The 26,922-nt window shown below is 40.2% G+C and overlaps 1 protein-coding gene across 1 annotated transcript; it reads right to left on the bottom strand.

Annotated features, from left to right (window-relative positions):
• Nucleotides 1-81: 81 nt before the first annotated feature.
• Nucleotides 82-26,349, bottom strand: LOC135235662 (beta-arrestin-1-like). The gene is made up of 16 exons (XM_064301399.1): nucleotides 25,648-26,349; nucleotides 10,433-10,463; nucleotides 9,865-9,925; nucleotides 8,905-8,949; nucleotides 8,410-8,606; nucleotides 8,010-8,069; nucleotides 7,301-7,368; nucleotides 6,679-6,814; nucleotides 6,459-6,543; nucleotides 6,303-6,375; nucleotides 5,810-5,947; nucleotides 5,363-5,446; nucleotides 5,048-5,071; nucleotides 4,664-4,734; nucleotides 3,980-4,031; nucleotides 82-3,334 (listed from the first exon to the last, which is right to left on the bottom strand). Exons 1-16 carry the CDS (start codon nucleotides 25,665-25,667, stop codon nucleotides 3,223-3,225), a joined length of 1,257 nt encoding a protein of 418 aa, XP_064157469.1. The 5' UTR covers nucleotides 25,668-26,349; the 3' UTR covers nucleotides 82-3,222.
• Nucleotides 26,350-26,922: the final 573 nt, after the last annotated feature.

Raw genomic sequence — 26,922 nt, 5'->3', positions numbered from 1 at the left:
GCACCTAACAAGAGCTCACTTATGGAGAAGTGGAAATAAGTGGCCAGAGTGCACTGTGGTCCCCCAAGAACCAATCAAACGGAGAGCAAAGGCTATTTAATCAGGCCAATGGCAATTAGATCACAGGACAACAACAAGAGAGCCAAACATAATTGGTCACAAAAGGTTTTGTTTTTAAATCAGCACAAACAACAGGGCGGTAATGAAAACAATGTTAAGTTTTATCCAAACAAGCTAATGCATTATTACCACCCCTTGGGAATTTTCCATAGCGGTGGAAAGATGGGTTCCCTGGGAATGGGCATTGACCAGTATTTTTGCTCATGTGTTTAATTTTAAAATAACACAGAGGCAGATGTACTTTTCTTTGTTTTCGCAAGGATTGTCACATAGATCTCGACAATCCCAAAAGGCTATGTGAATGTTAAAGCCATTTCTGTGCTCCTTCGCTGCTAAAATTCTGAATGGATTGCTTGCAAAGTACATGAAAAATGACACACTGAGACAATTTGTGTGCCGTAGTAATATGCTGACTATACAGCAGCTCTAATTTAACATGTACCTTAAGCTCTCGCAAACAGTTATTGTTGCTTTTGGTTGCTATTTCAATGGTGGAAAAAAACTAAAAAACAACAAAAACAAACAAACCTGAGAAGTCACTGCAGCAGTGGTAATTAAACAATGACTCCATACATGTTATTACATGCTATTACATGTTATAGATTAATGCAAAATAACATCTGCAGGAGCTAAGTCCTCAAGAGTGCAACAGCACCCAAGGATTTCTGGAAGCAGATGGCTCTATTTGTCTATTTCACACAAGTAGAAGGTGACCACGTGAATCTGACACTACATGACATTTCAAACTACTACAAAGATTAGCATTGTCCTTACTTACATATCACATCATCAGAGCAACAGTGTACAGAAGGATACTAAAAAAATGTCACCACGTGTTATTGTGGAAAAAAGTACATTACATAGTAAGAAATAAACAAATATGGAATAAAAAATTATGGTAGCATTGAACAGCTCAATAGTTACAGTTATGTCACTGTGTTTGTAAATACTGTTCTTAAACCCAATGTAAATGTTATGTTGTGAGAGGTGCTGGGGAACTGGAGAAAATGCATGGGAATGGACATGAAGGAAATTTTTATTGTGCTGAAGATCAAGTCTCTATGAAGAAACGGTCTGCAAGCTTCAAAACACAAAACCATAAGATTTATTAAATATCCACAAAATTTAACATTTTTTGATTATTAAATTAAAAGATCACTTTTTTGAGGCTTTTTTAATATTACATCAGTTTATGCGAGTGTTTTTGATTGTCCTAGTTTTTGTTGGAATAAAGGATGTTTTACATACTTCCAGAAGTTTCTGATGACCACCCAGGTTTACAATAGCTGGTAATGGAACATTCAGGGATTTATTATCTAAAGCAAGAAGATACACTTTGAGCAACTAAAAATCAGTTTGTACATGATACGATGTTCCCAGAGTCTGAATGCATGGATTTAATAGTGTTTATATACTAGTCAGTTACTTTACGTTTTTGAAGAATAATCAGGTGATATACGCACATACAACCTCGAAAGGCATAATCCCATAATTCCCCTATATCTGCTATTGAAAAGCTGGGAAAACATCACAAAACTATACATCTCAAATGTCAAACAGAAAAACTAATCAAAACATTCACAAAAAGTGAAATTATATCAAAAATCGCAGAAAGCAAACATCCCCCCGAAAAAAGTACGCTTGGACATCAGGGTTCACTGGTCACCATCTAATTATATACTATGTACAGTATAGCAGTGACTTTTAAATTAATGCGCATTGAAATGATAAATATTTCTAGCTGTTGGCTGACATCCGACATTTGCCATGGGATGTCTCTCCACTCAAGCCTCCCATTTCAATTAATCCACAATGTAAACAGAACAAAGAACAAAAAAAGAACTGTGTGTGTATAAATTAAGAGAGAGGTTGGCAAAGCCCCACAAAGTTGGCACAAACTGGATTCCCCAGTCAATATGCCTACATACCCGGAGATGAAAGCAAATATCAAGAAGCAATATAAATGGTTATGGGTCGTGTAACAATGTAGGTTCTCATGTTATAAAGACTCGTTGAGAATGATGCAAATTGATCTGACACGACAAAGTAGCTCTGTTGTGTCTCAATAGATTACTGATTGTGTATCATTTACATTGGATACATACAAAGATTCTAAAGTGTCACAGAAAATAAAACATGGTGTTTTCTTTTCCTCCTCGAAACAAAGGACAACTAGTGTACGGTGCACTGATTTATGTTTCATATGAGGTTCCAATCCTAGTCTTCCTCATGATGAATTTCAGGCATAAACGGATGCTGCTAGACTCAGAAATCCACTGTGACAAAGCAGCCTTTTGTTTTCTGCAATGGAAAGTACCCCCAGGGCTGTGGAAGCCTTGCAGGGGAAGTTGAAAAAAACGGTGTAAAATATCTATGATAATGTGTGCATGTGCGCCTTTTTATAACAATTACATTGACCAGACCCATCCCTGTGAAGCGCTGCAAAAATCTGTTATCCTAGAAAGAACTAAAGAAAATAGATTCATCTGAACACCTCAAGGCAGAAAAACTCCCAACTGTGAATGTAAATGCAATCAGACTTTACCAGTACTTTATGCTAATATGTACCTGTACCTAGTACTTAACACTGCAGTCGGCATTCATAGGGTTTTATAAAAACAAGGACAACTGGACTAAATTAGACATTGATTCCAACCTCTTTTGGTTCCATATACTTGAATGATACACATAATATGTCACACAACTGTTTTTTTTTTGTTCAGTCCTATAACTAGGCGCATTTATGTCAGCGCGATAGAGGGCATGCTACAACTTGAATCAGAATATCAAACGAGTCCCCATTAAATCCGGCGTGTATCTCCCCCAGCAACACGTCCCGTGGTCCCACCGAGCAGAACTCCTCCGCAATTAAAACATTTCCTTTTCCCAATCTCGTGGGGTGTATCCGAAACTCCCGATTTGACTCACTCACTTATTTTTTTGTCCTTACGTGATGGAAAAGGCGAGAATGTGAACCGGAAGCGAGCGATGGCGCACCGCGGTGAAGGTCTTCCCCGGGTCCCAGGTCGACGTGCAGCGCCCCCACAGCTCTACGGCGTGCGCCACAGAAACGCCCGACAGAAGAAGCGGCGGCCCGGGACTTTATCTGTCGTTCAGCCGGGGCGAATCCGTCCTTTCCTCCTCCTCTTCCTTCTCGTCCTTGGCCCCTATGAGTCTCTGCCTGGCAAAGTCTTCGAAGATGATGTCGTCATCACTGGGGAAAGAACGGCAGTTAACCAAAAGACGTTTGGAGCGCGCCGAGCCAAAATGCGTCCCACGCCCGGGACACACAACTCCATTCCTGGACTGGCCGGTGTGTGGGCGGTACAGGTTTTTGTTCCAGACAATTAATTTTTTTAATGGCTGTATAGACCAATGCTGGCTCTCTGCTGTCAGACCATTAGTGCAGTCTGGAGCAGTGGATCACAGTGGATCACAGCAGATCACAGCGGGTCACAGCTGGTCACAGCCAGTCACATCATGCGCACAGAACAGCAAGCAGGTTACTTTTACAGGCATGAGTGCAACATACAGCAAAAGCGGTGTTGTGACATTCCTATCGGTGCTCACTGCTGCAGCCTCTACTATCAATCTGGATGAGAGCAGACGAGCATGTACTTCAAAAGGACATTACGTCTGCTGCTGCTTCTCACCACATCGCATTCGGCAAATAAGACATTCGTGAATATGAAATATGAGTGGAAGCAAAGATGACGGGTCACATGATGCCTGAACGAAACGGTGGCGTTAGTCTGCCCCTTAATGCACACGCAAAGGGGGCAGAAAATTAACCCTCATGCAAAGCGTGCATTACGAACGAGTCAAACAGAACGCCGTGCCACACAAGCAAAATACTTACTTTGTCTCAAACTGAATCAAATTCGTGTCTATGGGGGCTTCAATGTCTGGAACTGGGACAGAAACAAGACCAACACAGAACAGTAAGCAAAGGCACAGAGAGTTTGTATTGCACAGACAGACTAGCAGAAAATGGATGGCTGTTCTTATAATTATTTCAGAATTTAACTGTATGTACCAGTGACACTGAGAAATGTGCTATATAATATATGAAAACACACTGCAAAATATCAAATATTTCTGCTTTGGTCAATATGGTAAATCCAATGCATGCTTTATGGAGCGGAAATGACATAGTATAATATATGAGTGCCTCCATATGTTCAATTGTATTATTCATACATCATATTTTATTATATTCGATATATGATTTTTAAAAAGTTGTTGCATATACAATATTAGAATTTTATCCACTTGAACAGATGAATATTCACTGAAACAAATCAAGCACTGAATCTTGACAAGACTACAAAAGCAGTATACTGTAAATAACAAAGCCATGCTACAAATAAAAAAATGTGGTACAATCTTTCTTAAATCCAGAAGAAGATTATTATGCCTTTCCCCTGTACATGTGAAAACCTTATGCTTAATTTCTTTTGAGGTACACAGACAGGGATCTATAGAATAATCATATTCCCACTGCAATTCATCCAGAAGAAACCAGCTGAAACACAACATGTACCATCTCTGTAGAGCGACTCCTCAATCGGCTTGGGGTGCATTAGGGTGAAAGGAAGTTCGACTGCAACATCGCTGAGGAGTAGAAAGGAGAATGCACTCAGTACAACGCTGTGCGTGTTTCAAAGTCACGTCAAATGTCATCCTCTCAGTCTTCAGAATGCAATCGGCTGATAAGAGAACCAGAAAACCTGCAATATTTAAATTACACTCAACACCTGAGCAAAACATTCAAGCCCAAGTATCTGTTCCCTCTGTGAGTTCTGCTTGTAGAAGCTCATAACAGTCTTAAGAGTTGAAAGTAGCATGATTTGGAAATTGGAAAATGGAATTTGGATTTACGCTTGACATTAGCATGAAACACGGGCATATATCCGAGGACAGATACCTTGATGCAAAATCTCCCAAGAGTCTGTAATGAAAGAGGAGTAAAGATACTTTAGTCAGGAATAGTCTCTACACAGAACTTCTAAATCAGAACACAGCTATTATAACCAGCTGTAATTTAAACCTGATGATTGTTTTTAAATTGTTTTATTACACATATTTATTAATGCATTATTTTTGTTGGGAGAATGTAAACTTTGTTTGTTGTTTAGTAATGAAGTGTTTCACTTTGAATAGAGACAGGCACATTGAATAGAGACAGTGCGACTAAAATGAATGAATGTTAAAATACGAATTTAATTTAAAAAGTCCATACCCGCCTCGAGACACCACCAGCTTCACTTTAACCTTGTATGACACAATAATGCCCAAGATTTCTTTATTGGCTCCTTCTCTTAACCTGCGTGAGAGAGTTACAAATTACAGTGCAATAATCAAGAAATGAATGGGCCATCCATTTTGTCCACAAATGAAGTAACACACCCACGTCTGAATGTAATTTTCTTCTGCCATAAAGGGTACCATTAGGGAATCTGGCTCTTGTGTTTTTTTTTTATCATCTATTGCTGCATGAGGCGTTTTCTTTATTCCGAAATATGACAATGCAAATTTTAAATAAATGTTTTTGTGATAGCACCACATGTATAAGATAGCATGTCCAGTGCTGCTGAAATATGAGTGTGTGTGTCCGCGATTGTGTGTGTGTGTGTGCGCATGTTTGTAACTGTTGCGCAGGGAGTTATGTGAGAGAAGACATACTCACAGTGTACTAGAGGCTAAATTTGTGTCCTCGTGTTTGAGTTTTCCATCTAAGGCCAGCCCCCGTTTCTCCCGGTTGTTGGCAAGGAAAGGTGTGAGAGTGTACACCTTGCAAAATGTGGAACTTGGAGCTACTATATCACTAAGGGAAAAATAAATAACAAGATGAACAACAATAAATCATGTTAATGAAGTACAGAGAGGAATAGCACACTGCATAAAACAAAGAGTGTGCGACAGAAAGACGGGAATAAAATCAGGCTTTTGGCTAAATGAGCAAAGCCTGTTTGGAAAAGATGCACATAGCTATCGTATATTCTCTCACAAAAGAGAAGCATGGGATTGCTGAAATGATAATGTTGGAATTGCTAATGTTATCGTGTTGTAAATGGGAATGTTATCATGATGAAATGGGAATGTTATCATGTTGTAATGGTATTGTTATCATGTTGAAATGGTATTGTAATCATGCTGTTCCAATGCTATCATTTACTCACTCGGACTCCTCTGTTGCAACTGGGCACTTGTACTGTGCGGTGTTGAACAGGCAAATATCTGCATACTGACGCACTGCAAGGACACAAAATGCAAGTTTGGTTGACAATTACTCCACACAGGATGTTACATATTTGAAAATAAAGGGTTTTACTGACCTGAGATTTTCATTTTCTTCACGGTCTTATTCGTATTGTTTGTGACATGAACATTCACGTTGATTGGCTCCCCGTGATAGTAAATCTAGGAGGGGGGGCAATAAACAAACTGTAAAAACATCCTTCACCATTTTTCTCTCAGTCTGGAAAGAGCAGGGCTGAGATGGTGTTGTCACGGTTGTCATGGTTACAGTTATCTATGCCAGGTAAGGACTCTCACCTCTTTGTCCAGGGAAGCCTCCAGGTGCAAGGACTTGTCAGACATGAGGAACTGACGTGTGGTCTCGGCCACGGGCTGCGGACCAGGCTTCTCTGGGGCGTACTGCACTTTCCTAATGACCAGACGCACAGAATTCCTACAAACAAACAAAAAAAAAGAGAAACCACGAACACGCTGAGGGTCATGGGAAAAAAGTTACATTACTGGCATTTCAGAAGGCACTGAGGGTCATGGGACAAAGTTACATTACTGGCATTTCAGAAGGCACTGAGGGTCATGGGACAAAAATAAATAAATAAATCACTGATTAATTAATGAGCACAAATCATTGCCACTTTTAACTTTAATGACTGACAAAACACAATTTGTATTTAGAGGTTCTTACAGCTTCTCACACCTATTTTATTTTCACCCAGGTCCTAATCATTCCATTGAGTGTCACTCTGTCTCTCAGTGTCCCCAGTAGCTAAGGACATCAAAAGTTGCTGAAGCTGATTTCTGATGTACTGAAGCACAGATCCACCTTCTGTGCATCTTTACAAAATGGCTGACTGCTATTCTCTGTCTGCATGGCATGATCTGTTGTGATTGTTTATGTCATTGTAGGTGAAGCATAGGTTACCTCTTGTGAATTTTCTCTTCAGAATTTTCAGCACAAAAAGCCTTAACTTCAAAGTCCACACCACATGCCTTAAAAGGAGTAAAAGAGGAAAGCATTTATTCATTGAATGAAAATCTCCAAGAGATTTCTCACCAGTGGCTATTGTACAGCTGAAAAAATACACAAATTATTATGAAAATAATGTTTTACATTTCATTGCTGTCCAGTCTGCAACACAGGATTTCCTTTACTTTTGCAACGTGCAGACCTGTGTATCAGGCATTTCCCTGTAAACTGTTCATAGTGAAGAAAAGCCATTTAGCAGATGCTTTTACCAAAGTGAATTACAAAAGTGCATTTCACATGGTAAACAAACACCCTAAGAGCTAACTGCAGTTACAATCATACAAGCACCACCAACAAGGTAGACCAGATAACTCTAGGTCAAGTCAAAACAAAGTCTAGGGCAGTTTCTTGGACATGGAACCTGTAAACTGTTCAAAGTGCAGTGTAGTATCTTGGATTTGGAGCCGATAAACAGTTCAAACTACAGTATCTTGGATTTGAAAACTGCAAACTGTTCAGTGTGCAGAGTAGCTTCTTGTACTTGGAAACTGTCATACATTCAAAGTGCAGTGTAGTTTCTTGGATTTTGGACTTGTAAACTGTTCATACTGTAGTGCAGTTTCTTGGATTTGGAATCTGTAAACTGGATTTGGATTCAGGGTACCTTTCCCGTGTCCTCCGGTCCAGGCTGAAGAGTAACTGAGCAAGGAAGATTGGGAGGAATCTGAGGAAGGAATTAGGATATGGAAACGTCAGTGTGGGATATTATGCAGTGGGGTGTTTTTTTAAACTGAATCTGTAAGTGCTGTGGCAGAAAATACTGAGGGTCGTGAGAACTGCAGGTATAGATGAAGGGTTTTTACAGAGCCTGTGAAACCATTCAAGTAAATCAGTGTAGCTTCTGATATTTAACCAGGAATTTTTTGTAGACTTTGGAAAATATGTCTACTTGAATCCCAACACATATTCAGGAGTGTGTTTCCTTGATTTGCAGCTGGTGCAAAACAAAGAACATTCCTGTCAGCAGACGATTGTTGAGAATTTATTTATTAACTACTTTTTACCTCAAAAGTAAAAGGATAAGCATGTTCCCCAAGCTTTTTAATCAGGCGCTCTTGAAGACGGGTTAATGATTTTTTTTCTTCAGGCACAGGTGGAAATGTCTGGATATTGGCTACAAAGAGGTCCTTTCGAAATGTCAATCCCAAAACATCCAGGTCCTCTCTGCCATAGCGGAAAGCGCAGGTCAGGGTCACGAAGACTGAAAGAGAGGAGTAGAAGAGCCAGAATCAGAGGGCTGTGTTAATGATTATCATAACCGGAATGCACATGCACTCTAATATATATATATAGTGTACAAGTTTCTATACCAGTCAGGGACACTTAAAAAAAACTCATAACATGAGTGTTTCTGTGTAGGTATCACTCAAATGACAGGATAGGACAAGACAACTACTATATACCATTTAACACTGGAAAAAAACAACACAGCAGCATCAAATCTGAGAGATAATTCTTTTTGAAAAAAAAAAAACCTTGAGGTCAAGAGTCCTTCTCACCTTTTCTTTCTTTTAAGTACTCTGGATCAATAAGAACCACGCCGTCTAGAGGGGGGGGAAAGACGATGATGTGTCAGGTGGGTTCTCAGACTTTGCCACCACTCACGGCTGTCGACATGTTGAGAGACGTGAATCATGAGTCCGATCAAACGGAATTGATTGCAGATATCCAAGCTGCAGCAATGCTATTGCTGATGCCGTGCCACTTAATAGCTAGAATTATGTTATTACACCCCAGTGTTGATGACCTCAAAATGAACAACTGTGTGCTGTAAATTGTCATTACATTAGGTAATATATAATGGTGTACCTCATTTGAGAGCCACGTTTCCCACATCAGTGAGCTTTTGAGTGGTTACTGTAAGCCTAGGAGGCAGAGGAAGAATTCTGGGATACACCCCTGACTATGGTTAGGGCCAATTCCATTTTGATTCAGTAAGTTTCATTAACAGAATATCAGATTCTGTTAATTCCCATAATGCTCTGTGAAGATTTATCAATTGATTATGTGAATTTCAGTTCAGCCTGCTGTTCCCTGTTGTAGCCCAAAGCTTTCACGACCAACTTTTTCATCCACTCGCCACAGTAGCTGGTGGAATCCAAAAATTCACAAGCCAATGTCACCCTTTTACCAGACAACTAGACATTTAGAATAGCACAGGACCTCCAAGTGATGAGTGGTTATCTGCCAAAGTGGCTGGTTAGAGTAGACGAACGTACCAGCCACAGATAAAATTTACCAGCATTTAGCTGGTGGCTGGCGTTTAGTTCCCACCCTGGTTCCAACCACCCTGGATAGGAATACTGTATGCCTCAATGAGATGCAGTACTTAACCTGAACTGCCTCTGTTAAGTAAACCACTAGATATTACAATGTAAAAATGTTGACTTTGCAACTAGCAACATGCTAAGCAGATAGCACAATGTAATTAACGGTGTGAAGTACAATGCTGGCTTTACCGACAGGCTCCACAATGTCCACGTGGTCGACAAAGTCCCTCTTCCCCAGATACACTGTGAGCTAAAGAATTATACACAAGTAAAAAATAACATTACATTTTGGGCATTTTGTAAATGGCAATGCTCTTATCAAGTGCAGCATAGACAACTCAGCTTCAGTGTCAAATGTATCATCAATATAACAAGACGTGCTTGACAGGTTTAGAATGAAACCATTCTTTGCTGAACATTTGTATCTTATGGGAATCATCATCTCCTTCCAGTGCAGATTTGGAAAATGATATATACAGTATATATAATTGCGTTACACACCATGTCCAATAGGTGGCAGTAATTCCAAAGTCTAGCATCCTCTCAATGATATATTACAGCGAATACACAAGACATGAGACATGGCAATCTCAGTTATTCTTGAATTCAATTTTAGTGCTACCAACACTACCAGAAAGTGTAATATTTCACGACTACCTTTTCCATTTTTGTCTTTGGTAAATTGATAACGTAAATAATAATACAAAATATAATAGGCTAATAATAATAACAACAACAATAATAACAAACTACTCACCTTTCCATTTGGGCTTGCTTTTTTGAAGACTCTGCAAAACAGAGCATAGAAATAAATGCTCAGTGTTTGTACAGTGGGGCTCGAATACGAGAGCGGATGATCAGAAACACAAAATCACGGGGCAAACAAACTAGAAGTGTTAAGACATGAAATGAGTCGAAGGGAACGAGTCAGTGGGCATACACGAGATCTAATCAACAAACAAACCATGAGGGCTAGACGGGAATCGGAATCAATCAAAAGATAGATTCGAATACGCGAAATCAAACGTAGCAATCACTAAATACCAACCACCAACCACGAGTTCTAAGAGCTAGTCTCCGCTGCGTATGGTGCAACGGCAGGCAATTTTAAGTGTGACACAACACAAACTTTATCTGGGTTAAGACCTCGGCATCCAGATACTGCAAGGTACATCAAGTATGCCATTTGTTTCCGCGTAGTATCGACTTCAGTTTGTGTGCATTACTGTTCTGTTACAGACTGCTCGACGCAAATTGCATTTATTCTATGTTGAACTATGGAAAATTACCCACTGCTTTGAGAGGCATAGGCCTAACCTCTGCGAAGATTTAAAACTTTTTTTAACTTCATTTTTCAATCGCGTGTGGTTATTTAATTATATCATTTTGGCACGTTTATATTCCCACGACTGTTTTCCCCTAATATTAATTTGGTGAAAGACTGAGTAATATAGTGATCATAGAATATTTCAGAACTAGACTATCGATGTTTGCACAACAGCAATACCACCTGCATTGCCGCACTTCGCGCAGGCCTACTTGTCCTTGGGCCCAGCGTAATAAACCTTTCGTTATCTTACGGAGGGTTTAAAAAGCGGACTAGCTCTCGCGCATTTTCTCCGGCGTCGTTTGGAGCTTTGCCTGAGCGTGACATTCTATCACTACATAATGGCCTGGAATGCAATTACCACACGTCCCCATCTGTTAAGCCTTAATGTTGCCATAAATTAACAAACGCGTCTCCGGAAGCCACATTATATTACAGCTCAAGCCCTTTGCCATTCCTGCTCTTCTTAACGAGAGTGCCATCTTTAAAATGTCAATAACCGAAAAATGCACACCGGAAGCAATAAAAAAATAAATCTGAAAGGTTTTTTTTTATTTATTTTTTATTTTTTTTTATAACAATACGACCAGATAAACCCACAATAGCTTGCTGATCGGTTTACATTTCTATTAAAATAGACACATTCAGATAGCAACATTTTTCTTTTTTAAGTCCCATCTGGAACAGCGTTCTTCAGGTAGCCTCCCTAAAACATCCTGGAATGTCAGAAAGTTCTCTGAGGAAGACAGCAAACAAGTTCTCCACCCAACCCATTCAACAGCACTCAAATTCAATTTAAATTGAATTAATAAAAGCTTTATTGTCCATTATTTTATACGGCAGAGGCCTATATAACACACACACACACACACACACACACACACACACTTTATTCAGATAGCAGGAGAGCAGAGAGGGTCAGAGACGGATATGGGATTGCAGGGCAGTTCAGGTGCCATGGTGGGGAATCAACCCCCGCTGCACAGAGTGATAAATATATGGGGTTGAGTCTCTACCCACCCTACAGGTCTGTGGCACACAGCCTTTCCAAGTGATTAACATCTAAAGTATTCTTTTTTATGCTTTTCTTCAACAGCCACTCTTTAAAGAGTGCAGGGCAATATGACCCCTGTCTGGAAAATCTGACAATTTAGTCCTTTTAAATCAGTCAGGGTGCTAAAATAGATCAGATCATTATGGGTGACCAGGCAACCATGAAAGGTGAGTTTTGAATTCAAATCGGTGTGAGAGGCATTGGAGAAAAAGTCCTAATAATTATTTATCCTGCCGTTTCCAAGGATGTCATGTCATATTAACCAAGAGAGCTTTCAGGAGACTCCACTGTATCCAAATCGACTCATTACTGCTTAATAACTGTATAGTAATTGTACTGTGGAAAAGTTCTTTTTTGACATACATTTTTAATGATCGCCCATTCTTAGAAATAGTCTGTGCTTCATTTTGCAGTGATCAATGCACTCCCTCAGCCACACGCTTACAATACACATGCAAAATACTCACCTGGCTTCTTCAAATGATGATGATGATGATTATTATTAGGGGTTCAAGCACTGGGTCCAAGAAGTGCAGGAACACTATTGTGTTTGTTCCAATTCTCATTTTTTAAAAATATCTGCACAGCAAAAACAGCATATCATAAAGCAACCAAACTTGGCAGCCAGGTTCCTTATAGTCACTCACTACTCAAGTTAGAAAAATTACCCCAACTGGCCAGAGGGTGGTGCTGTAGCAAGGCAAACCTCTTTTTTGGCCTATAAAATGTGAATGTTCGGGCTGGAATCACAATTTTTTCCCCCCAGATTCACTGTCTCCAAATAAACAAAAAAGCCTCTTGGACCAAAATGGTGAGCCATATTGGATTTTCCGCCTTTTTGAATTTTAGGACTACAAACTGTAACACTCTATTCAATTAATAGTGTGCGCTATAGCAAACAAATGGTCATAACTTCTAAAATAATTACCTGATGGAGGTCAAATTTTGTGGATTGCATCTTGATCAAAGTTTCTTATAAAGTCGACAAATCAATAGCTCAAAAAATATGGCCATCATAAGCCAATCAAATTTCAGCCTTGCATGCTGCTTGGACTCCATGATTGCCACTTGCAGCTATATTTTCTTAGTATTATGATCATTATCATTGTTATTATAATTATTGTTGTTATTAGTTGTAGTAGTTGTAGTCTTGTAATATGAAATTGTCACAAACACAAGTGGTGATTTTATTTATTTATTTATTTTTATTTATTTATTTATTTATTTATTTTTTTGGGGGTCACAATGGCATGTAATACATGTTGAAAATCTGATGAAATGAGGTCATCATTCTAAACCACCACATGAGCAGAACCCACTCTTAATTTTCATGAACAAACAAGTAAACATATTAACAGTACAACCCAAGTTTACAACCCTCTGCTAGAATTGAGGTTGCAATGGGTTGATCATCATCATCAGATTGGAAAACAACTTTAGTTGGTCAATTTATTATTCATGAACCTTTATTTCATGGCCACATTGCTGAAATTTAAAACCTACTTGCAAATGAAACTTTGCTAGATCAAGCATGCCTGAGCATCAAGAGCAGCAGTGGGTGTTATTCCATGAAGGCAAAGATATGCAGGGAAATTAAGTTACTATTTTAAACACTGCGCAGCACTACAAAAGGGTACATGTGGCTTTTATGATTTGTTACTCAGATTTGGAACTCAGGCTTGTTACTTACTCAATGGCCTTCACTCAGGGCAAATTGTGCTGTGGCTTTTGTTTTGGCTGTGCGTCAGCATGGTTTTGGCTCCTTCAGTTGAGTAGCCTATGCCGCTTTGGCTTTGTCTTAATTAGCCTGGCAGCTCCGATTAAGTCATGGGTGGGGAAGGTCTAACAGCTGCCAAACATTGCGGCAATATGAACATGGAACTAAACATGTAACTAAATGAAAACAACTAAAATAATGGGGTAAAAAGTTTGTGGTGCTCCCTCATCTTTTTTTGTGTCAGATTTTGAGACCTTTGGGATCTGACAGTGTGTGTCAGTTTCTGAACAAAAACACAGTGAAACCGAACAATCGGATCATTGATGCCGTCATTGTGAATCAGCAGTCTGGCCAATATAGCACTCAGAAAAACAACAGGGCACTAGTCTCATGAAAATACACATCGTTCTGTTCAGTGGTCCGTTTGCAGAGAGACTGATGACGTAGCCAGAACAAGAATGATACAACAACCCTTGTGATTTTTAGTCATTAAAAAAGTTTAAAAGTTATTTGGTAAAAAAGAAAATTAGTTGTCATCCTTCCAGCTTAGTTCTGCCCAGCGTCATTATCCCTGATGCTCTTTGTAGATCAAAGTAACCATGGTGGCAGCCAGAAAAAAGGTGGGAATTTAACTGATTAAGGATCGTCAACAACTCTTCATGTTTATACTATGATTGACATGGCAACCAGGTGACATTTCCTGTTCGATGCTTCAGCCTTGATTACAGCTATTTCTTTGGAATGCGAATAACCAAATTATACACAGCTAACTTTAATCTTCCCTGATCACGCTGTCATGGCTGCGGAGAGGTAAACTGTCTAAATGAGGGTAGTTTGGGCTTAATTAATCTCACATTTGACCTGACTACCTCCAAGATCAATTCTGCTGTTAAAAATCACCCATTGGTTCAATGCCTAGTCAGTCAATCAAGTCAGTCAATCAAATCTTCACATTATAACAAACAGTAGGCTATATACTGTATGCCATTTTAAATCACATCTTATTTAAGAGATGCCAAGGAAATTGAATGGCACATTTTATTCATGATATAACTGAGCTGGAGTGTGTCTAAGACTGTGGACAATAACAATTGCTGTAAAAAGGCTTTAAACAAGTCTATGACATTTTCTAACCTGCTGTTCATGGGGCTTCAGTTATGCACTATAACTCAGAGAGTGGTTCCTACACAATACCGTAAATAAAAGGGGAGGTTAGCCATTGACAAACTAGTCTTCAATGCGCTGACAATATTCAATGCAATTAAGAACGACTAAACCCATAAGGTGTAATTTCTTTCCTGAGAAAAAAATGATTAATTACAATTATACCTGTAAACTCCATGTTTACTTATGCCTGAATGACTTGTGGCGAGGAAGTTTTAACCGACCCGTGGGCTTCTGTGGACGGGGAGATAACAGTGATCCAAAGGAGCAGGATGGAGCCATTTCCAGAGCTACATACAAACAACTGGCTTTTAAAGATAATTCCCGAGTGGAACTGCCTGGTGATGCGAAGAGACGGATGATAGAAAGAACGGCTGCCTTTCATTATGGCAGAGAGGTGAGGAGCCATTCCATGGATATAACACGATGCCACGGCTCGCGCAAGGTCATGGTAGCAGTTAAGCCGCATCCACCGGCAGTTACAAGCTTTAAAATTAAGTCCAGTCTTTCTTGTTTCAATTTAGTGCAGACTCATTTACCTAAAAATTTTAACAGCCTATAAAATCAAACGGAGAAACAGACATGTATCATATGGGTAGGGAATTATAAAACGTATTAAGCGTTAACCTAAATGATAATGAATTGGAAATGTTAATTTAAAACGAATCGCTTCTCTTGACTGACCAGAATAAACTATGCCGTTTACAAAGCTCCTGTGTTATAAGTCAGCAATTTTATGAGGCACCACACAGGACAAAATGTTATCTCGGTAAAAATGAGCGCAGTTTATTTTACGCCCGCATCGTCCCGATTTGCTGTAGATCCACGGCACGCAGGTACAAATAAAACATGGTTTGATTAAAGCATAAAGCACGTACAATTTTACAGGATGAACTGGGTGGCAGTGTTAACCTCAATGAAGAGAATTAAAGGTCCGTTAAAACTATGACCCCATCGAAGAAAACGTAAGATTGCATGAGCAGCCAGCCCAAATATAGCTTTAATTAAATTGCATTGACTGAAAGGGAAAGACAACATAAATAAATAAAAAAAATAAATAAATAAAATAAAACTGTTTGCAGGAGGTGTTCCATATATTATCGTGGGCGGAGAAACCACACATTATTTCACATCAACGAGGCATATCAAGGGTTTCTATATTTAATAGGGGTGCTTGAATTTTGATATTTTTGTAGAGTACTTTTCTGCTTCTTATGATCGTTTAAGTTAGAGATTGGCGTTAGTGAGATTTTTTATTTATTTATTTTTTTAATTAATTAATGCAGTGTAGTATAATAACTAGGGATTGAAACCCAGCAGTTGCAAGTTCGGTACTTGGGTAACGCACTACTGTTGTACTCTCAAACAAGATACTTAACCTGAAGTGCTTCAGTAGCTTATGCATCCCATTGTATAAATGGATACTATGTAACGAGGATGGGGTGTTAGGATGATTCCAAGAGGCTGACAGGGGCCCTCCAAAAATATTACAACATTGGGTTGTCTGAGGTGGTGGGGCCCAATGCGACATCATTGCATGGGGCCCGCAATCACCGGCCGCACCACTGCTTGTTGGTTTGCAACAACCAAGGTGAAGGACTCGTATTTTGTAACCAATCAAACGTGAATTTACTGACTGAGGACAGACCCATGCCACCTTAACACAACTCAGTGGGAATTGCAACCCCTAAAAGTGAAAATGATAATAGCAAGAGCACAATCATAATATAAAAAATTGTATTGAAAAATGTATTTTCTGCAACTTAAAAAAATGACACTTGTGATATTTTCATCCTCAGTGATGACATACCAGTACTGAGAATCAATACCATCAACTTAACCCTTTAAGGTGTGAAATCACAAATATGTGATTAAGTGTGTTCTTAACTGAACATTCTAATACAGATGTAACAGTCACTACTAGTAATTGAGAGGAATGTTCTAAAAGAAGTTCTAGAATGGTGACTTGGAATTTTGATAAAATGTTCCAAAGAAATTATAAACAAAAATAACTATCTCTTCAAAGGTCTAGGCACAGCTGCCAAGGTATTTCCTTTCAGCGCCCTTAAAATTAAGTAAACAGGTCATGTAACACCTCAGAATAAAATATCCACTCATGATTTAGCAGGAAAAAACACTTTCCTGACACATTAGGTCTGCTCAAAGCCGAAAGCACATGACATTGGCTTAAAAACCTGCTTGGTAGAGAACCACAAGGAATGCATGATTATAGCTAGCAAGCAAATAGTGTTTTCTGAAGAATTACTGAAATGCTTTGAAAAGTCTGATGCTTATACAGTATATATATGAAAGGTATAACAATGAGAGGTCTACTGTATATATACATTGGTGATGAAACTCAAATTGCAGTCATTTCTATGCAGCTCTACAGAGGGGTTAAGTACGGTCATCCAGAAAGCATTTCTCACTTGTCAGTATCCTGGCATGAATTCCAGCTGTATTCCTGTAAATATCTGTCATCACAGCTTCCACACAAACCAGGATGACGTGACAACCAACTTTCAGGAATGCGCGTAGGCATTCAAAAAAGCCTAAGTGCACACATCTGAAATCTGAATCAATCTTTAAAATCTGCGGTTACAATTTTCATGGAAAACCGCCCAAAGACTACTACACGGAAGAGAGGGGGCAACTGGCAAGCTGCTCCGTCAGAGAACGATGGACGTAATCCCAGTTTTCAGCCTCCGTCTGAATCCATCCTGGAAACGGGATGACTGACTGCATTAGCGTTTCTTTCACCGCTGTCCCGGAGTACGGCTTGTGTCGGCTGTCTTTTGTAGCATCTCAGCTCGTAATTAATGTGGTTTGATTGAGCAGTTAATTGAATACTTGTCTGTATTTGACATCTCTCGGGAGCCATTTGCAATGAGTCCTTGAAGGAGGAAAATGTCACCGAATTAGTGTTCATTCTATTAAATAGGTTTTTACTGGTAGGCGACCCTTGCAAATAAATGAATAATACAAATACATATTGTGACTGAATGTTATTGGTCGCTTAAATAATGGGGATGTGGTCAAAATTTAGTTGATTTCCAGTCTAACTTGACCAGTTGTTGACAGGTATTAGTGAAATATCTCAAGTTCTCCCTAGAAACCTATTAATGCACAGACAGAGCTCTATACAGAGCCAGACAAAACTACCCAAGGAGATATTGGCTCTTTAAACTCAAATCCAGGACACGGGAGCCAAATCAATTTTATTGGTGCCAAAACCTCAGTGTAAATGTTATTGGCTGTAGTGAGGGAATTATAGCTGTAATATTTCTAGTGTGACTTGTTTATAAGAATCAAGTATTCTACTGAAAATTTATAGCTGGTCATCTGATGATGTAAATGCAAGATAACAATGGAATATATTATGCGTACCTCTTATGGCTTCTGAGATGAGTCTTAATCTAATATATATGGTCACTGTGCCCTGAGTCTCACACACACACACACATACACACACACACAAACAGAGAGAGACAGACAGACACACACACACACGCACATGCAGAGACACACACACACATGAGCACACAAATGCAGACACACGCACACACACACACACAAACAGAGAGAAACAGACAGACAGACACATACATGCACATGCAAAGATGCGCACACACGCACACACACACACACGCACATGCAGAGACACACACACACACGAGCACACAAATGCAGACACACGCACACACACACACAAACAGAGAGAAACAGACAGACAGACACATACATGCACATGCAAAGATGCGCACACACGCACACACATACACAAACACACACACACAGCCTCATTTTTCATAGTTCTACATGGTCCGTTCTAACACGATTACTCATGTCTCTTTATGCTGAGATAGAACTTTATTCTGTTCCTCTGGACTGAAACTGGAAACTGGGAGTGTAATAATCTATGAATGCTTAAAAAAAAACCTACAGGAAGGTTGAAAATGGACATACAGTAAAGGTTACTGCTTTCATACTCAAATGTTTTAAAAATGAGTAGTATTGGGCTCATTTTCATGTTTACGAAAGTTGCACATTTGTTGAGCCGTTTGATCTAATATACGTACACAAACACACACACAATCAGACACACACAGATGCACACACACATACGCAGACAGACAGACCGGCAGACACACACACACACAATCAGACACACACTGATGCACACAGACAGACAGACTGGCAGACACAAACACAAACACACACACGCACGCACAAAATTAGGCACACTCAGACAGACAAAATCACAAAGTATGTTTAGGCATTTGCCCCCATTGTTGCTGTAGTTAGGAGTCATGTCAAATTAAAAGGTCAGATGTCATGATGACAAGATATCTGATATTTCTTCAAAATTATTAATGCAATAATTTTCACAAATTTACAGCTCCAGGTCCTATTTTAAATATTTCATATAGGGAGGTATCCTTCCAACCAACACAAGGATGACCTTCTGCAGACCACTCAGGGCAGAGCTGCCTTAAATCATTTAAGGTTGCATCTATGAATTTTACAAAAGGATTAAGTAACCTGCAGTCGGCCCTAGATCCCTGGAGGGGTATTTTTTGCTGACTCGGAGAGCTCTACATCAAGACACTTAAATAGTGGCCGTGTGTGAAGTGGTGTTTCTCCAGCGGTACCGACCGAACATTTCTGCCACTTAAACTCCTGGGTTGCTCCGTCTGGGGCACAAACATTTGGATGTCTTCTTTTTTACTTTGTATAAATGCCTCCACAGGGGGCTGGGGTGGGGGTCTTGGAACACTAGAACAGTAAGTTGCAACAAAGAGGTTTCCTCATTTTTCACAAAAAGCAGCCCCACGGAAACAGAACGTGCCGGTTCTGTTTCCGTGGACAAACAGAGCTAAGGAAAAGCAGACCGTCCTATTTGACTCTGTTTCAGTCTCCATATTGAGGGGTGTGATTAGTAGGTAGTGTGGAAGCCACGTGCGCTCTTTCCCCTGATTTTCTGTTACGGGGATCAGCAGTGACAGAGCAGCAGTGTGTGGATGGGGATTAACCAGAGCCCCGCGTACTCAGTCAGTTTAACGTCGCTGGTGACAGGAAAAAAAATGTGTCTGTTCTCTCCAGACTGTGCACACACAGAGATTAACAGGAAGACTGCACACACAGAGATTAACAGGAAGACTGAGCACACACAGAGATTAACAGGAAGACTGAGCACACACAGGGATTAACAGGAAGACTGCACACACAGGGATTAACAGGAAGACTGAGCACACATAGGGATTAACAGAAAGACTGTGCACACACAGAGATTCACAAGAAGACTGTGCACACACAGGGATTCACATAAAGACTGTGCACACACAGAGATTAACAGGAAGACTGCACACACAGGGATTAACAGGAAGACTGTGCACACACAGGGATTCACAGAAAGACTGTACACACACAGGGATTAACAGGAAGACTGTGCACACACAGGGATTAAGAGGAAGACTGAGCACACGCAGGGATTAAGAGGAAGACAGCGTCTATTCAGGGATTCATGAAAAGAAATGCATTCGCTGTCAGCACTGTTTGACACTTACATTTAAGCATTTGGCAAACCAATTTAAACAGCTCACATTTTGTTTACATAGCAATTAAGTGATTGACACTGGTGCTGTTTAGGTTAACTACCTTGCTTAAGGTTACAAGGGTAATGCCCCACCTGGGAATCAAACCTGCAGAGTTACACGCCAAGTTTCCCAACCAGCATACCGTACTACTGCCCTTGTTCTCTTGTTGCTACATGAGAAATGAAAGGGCGATGGCACCACTAAGGTCAGAGGTCATTTCAGCTCCAAGTACCCTGTTGCTTTCAGAGCCCTAAACTGGGGTCCGGTTGCCTGTACTGTCATAAGCTGATTTTCTTCCTTTGGAGTTCTGGTCTGAACTCTGGTGGAATAACATGGACAAAATAAACACCAAGCAAAGGAAAATAATGTATGCAGTTATGCATGCAAATACATGTAAATAAAAAAGTGAGCAAATTTAAACCAAAGAGGAAAAATACGGTGACTGAGAGGACTGTGTTTGTGTGTACAGCCTCAAAAATATGTTGAGTTGTTTGGACTGTGTAACTGGCCAAGACTCTAAGAGAAGTTTTCGGAGGTTGCAATGACAAAATCTGTGTACAACAAAACACAAAAATCTAGGTGCCAATTAACGGCTTTACTCTTTGTGCAACCGGTACGCACGCACACACAAAGACACACAATTCAAGCCTTAATGAGGTACCTCATTTACATAATGGTGTGCATCTTCAGCACTGTTTTCCAAGCACAGTTAAAATGCATCGTTAAACGGTGTGTAAAGCTGAACTGAATTTATTACTGTAGATTTATTACTCTCATGCAGCTCATCCAACTTATTTTCCAAAAACATTTAACTTTTTGTTGCTTGACAGTGATCCAGATGCCACTTAGAGTAACACTCTGCCACCTACATTTTTATTTCTGAACACAAACATAGGAAATGTAAATTCAGTTTTTCTTATTAATGGGAAATTCTATCGCATTAGATCCGGGAAAGTAAAATGCTTTTGCAAATGAGAAATTCAAAGTTGCTCACAAGTTGATTACTTGGAAAATGTATTTGGAAAGTAACGCAGTGGGTAGGGGGGGGGGTGTTAAGTGGTGACTTTAGTGCCACATGGTATTGAATGCGGACTTATAGGTAAGGCATGTTTGTGATGGATATTTCTCACACCTATGGTGCTATATTCAATGTACATACGTACTGTAGCAGTTTAGAAAATATGATTTAAACATCTGATAAGGTATCATACAATCTGATACTTGTTTAACGATGATTGTTGGTTATTACGTAACCTCCCAGTGCAAAAACTAAGGAAATTAATCACAAAAACTGTGCTTTAAGTGAAATGATTGAATTTGCTGAAAGCCTGAAAAGACTTGAGCTATCTTCCCAGTGGTGAGTGCATGTTGTTTGAAGTACAGTAGACATACACAGAGCTGTAGCTGTTGTCAAAGATCTGTGCCGATACACCTTGATGGAAAGGCTGATGTTAGCGTTAGGGCGGATCAATTTAATTTCCTGTCTTTTGAGGCTTTCGACAAATGCAAACGATTCAGTGATTAATGCATATTATATCTTGAGTTGTTTGGACTGTGTGCAATTACCTAATGATCTAAGAGCAATTTGAGCAACAAGTCTGTCTACAACAATACACAAACATCTAGATTCCGATTAAAGCTTTTATTCTTTATGCCACACGAATAGACGCACGCACGCACAATTCAAGGCTTAATGAGATACCTAATTTGCATAATTATGAGCATCTTCAGCACTGCTTTCCAAACAAAAACATTTTTTTAATAAGCACAGTTTAAATGCATCGTTAAATGGTTTATAAAGCCAAAGTGGATATATTGCTGCAGATTTATTGTTCATGCAGCTCATCCAACTTATTTTCCAAAAACTGGAACTACTTTACTGCTCGACAGTGATCCAGATGCCACTCAGAACAAGACTCCGATATAGACTGCTCAGCCATTCTGACCGCCACAGACTACACTGCTCTGCCTGCTACAGACCACACTGCCATTCAGCTACAGGCCACACTGCTATTTGGCTACAGACAACAACACTGCTTTGCCTGCTACAGACCACACTGCTCTGCCTGCTACAGACCACGCTGCCATTCAGCTACAGGCCACACTGCTATTCGGCTACAGACCACAACACTGCTTTGCCTGCTACAGACCACACCGCCATTCTGCTACAGACCACACCATCACTCTGCAAAAAACCACATTACTGCTCTGCCTGCTACAGATCACACTACCTCTCTGCCTGCTACAGACTGCACTGCCATTCAGCTACAGACCACACCACTGCTCCGCTACAGGCCACACTGCCATTCTTCAGCTTCCTGTTATAACTTTCGTCACACTAGGTATTCACGGGTGTATTTAACAGGTGCTGAAACAATGAGCAAATTAAATAAGCCGCTGGGTTGGCCTTCAGCTTGCCTTACACTGCACAGCCATGAAGCATGGGAACTGAGCATCCCAGAGCAGGGGCCCAGAGGGACCGTAATTAGGGACGGAAACAGAGGTCAGGATCACATCCTGTTGTGAGAACAATGCACTCATGCAAACACACAGACCCAGACCCAGACAAACACACACACACACACCATAAAAGAAGCAAGTAGCAGCTTGTGAAAGCGTGCTTAGGCTACATAGCACTCATTCATTTAGATAATGAGAAAAATGAGATGCACGGTCCATATCGTCTCTAAGACAATGGAGGGTCTACCCACTGGTGATAAAAGATGCAATTATAGTAATCTTAAATTACTCAAAAATAAAAACAATTATTCATGATTCACGGTTAAGTAACCATCAGAGTTGGGGTTCAATTGAGACTTGAAAATTAACTGAATGAACAGGCCATAGGTTTCTATATGGAATTTACAATGAATCAAGTGAATTTCAATTCATTCTCCGTATAGGGTGAATTGAAATGGATTGGACCGCAACCCTGGTAACCCTAACAAAATGCAGACATCGGACACGCAACACATTTAGCCATCAGCACACATCACTGTAGACAGCAGGATGCCTCCGCATGTCTCTATGGTACCATAGATACAGTGCTCATACATATTTAATGTGCTCATAAAGCATACTGAGATGTTGCTTCTGTCCCGCAGATATGATAGCAGCACACATTTCTCACTCTTGCAGTTACCAATGCTCAGGGGACACAGCTTCATTGCAAAAAAAAAGTCTGTCTTAAGTGTTTCAATCTCACAATGAGCCTTAGTCTTTTTTTTCTTTCTCTCAAGTAGAAAATATTATGTTGTTTTAAGTTACTTTTTGCTTTACAATTGAAATTGTCCTACCCTATTGGCAAATTATGACAGTAGTAAAAATCTCACCTCATTGACAATCTGTTTGTCTTATTTAGCAAACAAGTAATAGATTTTAAGTATTAATATGACTAAAATGGTTAAGCCTTTCGGCAGAGGGTGGAAGCCACACACACCATGTGCTTTGCGATGGGTTTGCTCATCACATGTAAACTCTAGGCCTGTGGTTCTCAAACTCGTCCTGGGGACCCGTTGTGTATACTGGTTTTCATTACAACCACAATTGCAATCCCAGAATTTTAACAAGCGGTTCCCATGTTCATATTGTGCTATATTGAGCTATATAAAACATCAGGGTTGGAGCAAGAAGCACTCTAGGCAGCAGACTTCTGATGTTAATATGCAAAAAATACTCAAGCTCTTACGTGAGCAAAAATCAAAGAAGCACAACTCTTTCATAGCAGAGGTGTTGTTAGGTATTTGCTTTATATAGGCTTTTTGTCTATATGGTTTCTTTGAATATAAGTAAGATGGAAAGAGAGAAAATAGAAAAGTGTCTTGAGAATGTTGGTTAAAAACAAATACATATGAATAATCTACTGCATTCATTTTTGGCAGATAAACATGATGTATGCCCCCCATGACTTCATTAAAGCAGATTTAAAAAATATAAATCTAAACTGCACAAAAAATGAATGCCACTTTCATTGCTCAGCGTGATCTAGCAACGACAAATAGCAACCATTAAATGTGCATATTGTTTCAAAATGAAATATAGTTTTGCTTTAAAATTCCAATGATGCCCATTAATTCCAATAACGTTTCATAGGTGCTAGTAAGTAAACAGAACACAAGGGTTAATACTGTCAATTATTTGAAGGAATTTTTCTGCAAACGAATAGGTCAAAGTACTTGAAATAAAGTATTTTGACCAAAGCGTGTCAGACAATGGGAGAATGTTTGCAGGAGGCGGTCACTCTGACCGAAATTCCCACGGACAGAACCGATGTTGGTCCTATCTCGAAACTGACACAGAAACAGTTCCCATTCTGAGCCACATCCCTCCCACACACACCTACTCCTCCTCCTCCCCAAAGAGCAAGAATCATACACTGATTTTATCTCTCGTTCTGATACAGTAGCAGACCATAGTTCCGCTGAGGCAATGACTTCAGTTATTTTCTTTTAAAGGGGTATATCCAGAACAGAGTGTGGTATATAGCTAGTAAAGGCAATTCTATATTTTTTTAAAAAAAAAAACATTCCATTCTATTCTCCACAAAATAGCAGAAAAAAATTTAAAAGCCTCAAAACACAGAGGGAGTTGAAACAATCTAGGGAATAGGACGTCGAATTCCTAAACACTACAGTTACGCTTGAGATTTGCGAATTAATGTGCACAATATTTCAGTTGACTGAACATCCGTCTGAGCACTGAGATCTGAACTTCCAAAGGCAGAGGAAATCACCTTTAAATAATCAGAGCTTCTATGAATCGTGCCTACTGAAGATGAGGTAGAGGAGACTACCACATCAAATACACACACGCACATCTCTCTCTCTTTTCACTGCCAGGGCTCTCCATGGATGGAGCTAGGAGACGGGCTGAGCTGTGTTATTTTCTATGCTCGTGTTCTTTATAAATATGACAAAATACATACGTATGTACATTGTACGTGCATACACACACACAAACACACACACAGAGGAAAAGAACAATACAGCATCGGAAACTCGCAGTTGCCTTTCTCTGCAGCAAAGAGCACGAGTGAGTACTAAAGATCCGTAACAGCCAAGCACCAGCAGCAGCACTGACACACAGCCCATTTAAAAACATGCGCTCTGCTTACCTAGTGCCTCTGTCTCCCATGGCGACGGTCTGCGAGGGTCCAACCAGGGGTTTTCACCCCCCCCAGGATGGGAGAGGGGGCAGGAGTTATGGTGTACGGAGGGATGGGTGTGAGAGAGGAGGAGATAGGAGGAGAGATATTTGACTGTAAGACTGTGGAGGAGAGCCAAGCAGTGCTCTCTGCCACGCAGTTCCTCTTCTCTGTCCGGCTGAATCTAATTAAAACTGCATCTCTACTGCTTTTTACCCTGATCCCCACTCACAGTGCAGACAGGGCGCTTCCTGCACACACTCTGGAGCTCTCTCTCGCTCACTCTCTCTCTATCCCTCTTCCTCTCGCTCGCTCTCTCTCTCACCCTTCCTCTATCTTGCTCTCTTTCTCTCTCCTTATTGCTCGCTCCCTTCTCTCCTACCCTAGTGTTGCGTGTGCTGTTCTCCGACTGAGCCACGGGGTAAAATCCAGTTCCGAAGATCAAAATGTGTGTGTGTGTGTGTGTGTGTGTGTGTGTGAGGTGGGGGCTCAAGAAATCCTGGAGATTAGCCTTTTACTGCAATCTTTCATTGCAGTTCTGTTCCTATGCTCTCTCTGCCTTTCCGTCTCTGTCTATCTCTTTACTCTCTCTTCTCTCTCCCCACCCACCCCCTGCTTCTCTCTCTCTCTCTCTCTCTCTCTCCCTCTCTGTATGTGCAAGTGTTTGCAGTGGTTTGCAAGTCTCACTATAGCCAGAGCTGGAGATGGAGACAGTGGGTCCGAACCGTACACACCCCCTGTCCCCAAACCGACAGCAGACGTGAAAGCTGACACATTCAATGCCTCCCACACCGAAGGTCGGCATTATGGGAAATGAGATCTGGGGGGAACACACCACACATTGTTCCAGAACTGCAAGCTGCTGTTCATGGGCTTGGCTGAGGGAAGCGCGTATATACATCCCTTTTACTCATCCTCCAAAAAAATAAAATAAAAATAAAACTCATGACATGTCACAGCAGTCATTATACTGTCATCATTCCACAGTCACACGCAACCGATCCCTTTTCCTAAACTGTTACTGTTCCTGGTCGTCCCCTGAGAACATCAACAAATAACAAACCGCTTATTGTTCCATGTCATAATTTTCTCTGTAAACAACATGGCGTGGTACTGTATGCCATCACTGATACAGTCAATTTTACTGGATTACAAGCTGTCCACTGACCCCGCTTCATTACACAATGCTATAATGAGATTCAGCAGGAAATTACACTTTCCAGGGAAACAATGTTACTACAAACA

This window comes from Anguilla rostrata, chromosome 12 (genome assembly GCF_018555375.3).
Source record: "Anguilla rostrata isolate EN2019 chromosome 12, ASM1855537v3, whole genome shotgun sequence".
Taxonomy (NCBI): domain Eukaryota; kingdom Metazoa; phylum Chordata; class Actinopteri; order Anguilliformes; family Anguillidae; genus Anguilla; species Anguilla rostrata.
The sequence above is the reverse complement of the archived record's forward strand: the minus strand, read 5'-3'. Positions and strand labels throughout refer to the sequence as shown.

Coding starts and splice junctions, on each gene's coding strand:
- LOC135235662 (XM_064301399.1), bottom strand. CDS start 25,667: ATGGGAGACAGAGGCACTAG. Junction 5,447..5,809: donor AATTTAGCCTCTAGTACACT/GTGAGTATGTCT, acceptor TCTCTCACGCAG/GTTAAGAGAAGGAGCCAATA. Junction 3,335..3,979: donor TTGATTCAGTTTGAGACAAA/GTAAGTATTTTG, acceptor TTCTTTCCCCAG/TGATGACGACATCATCTTCG.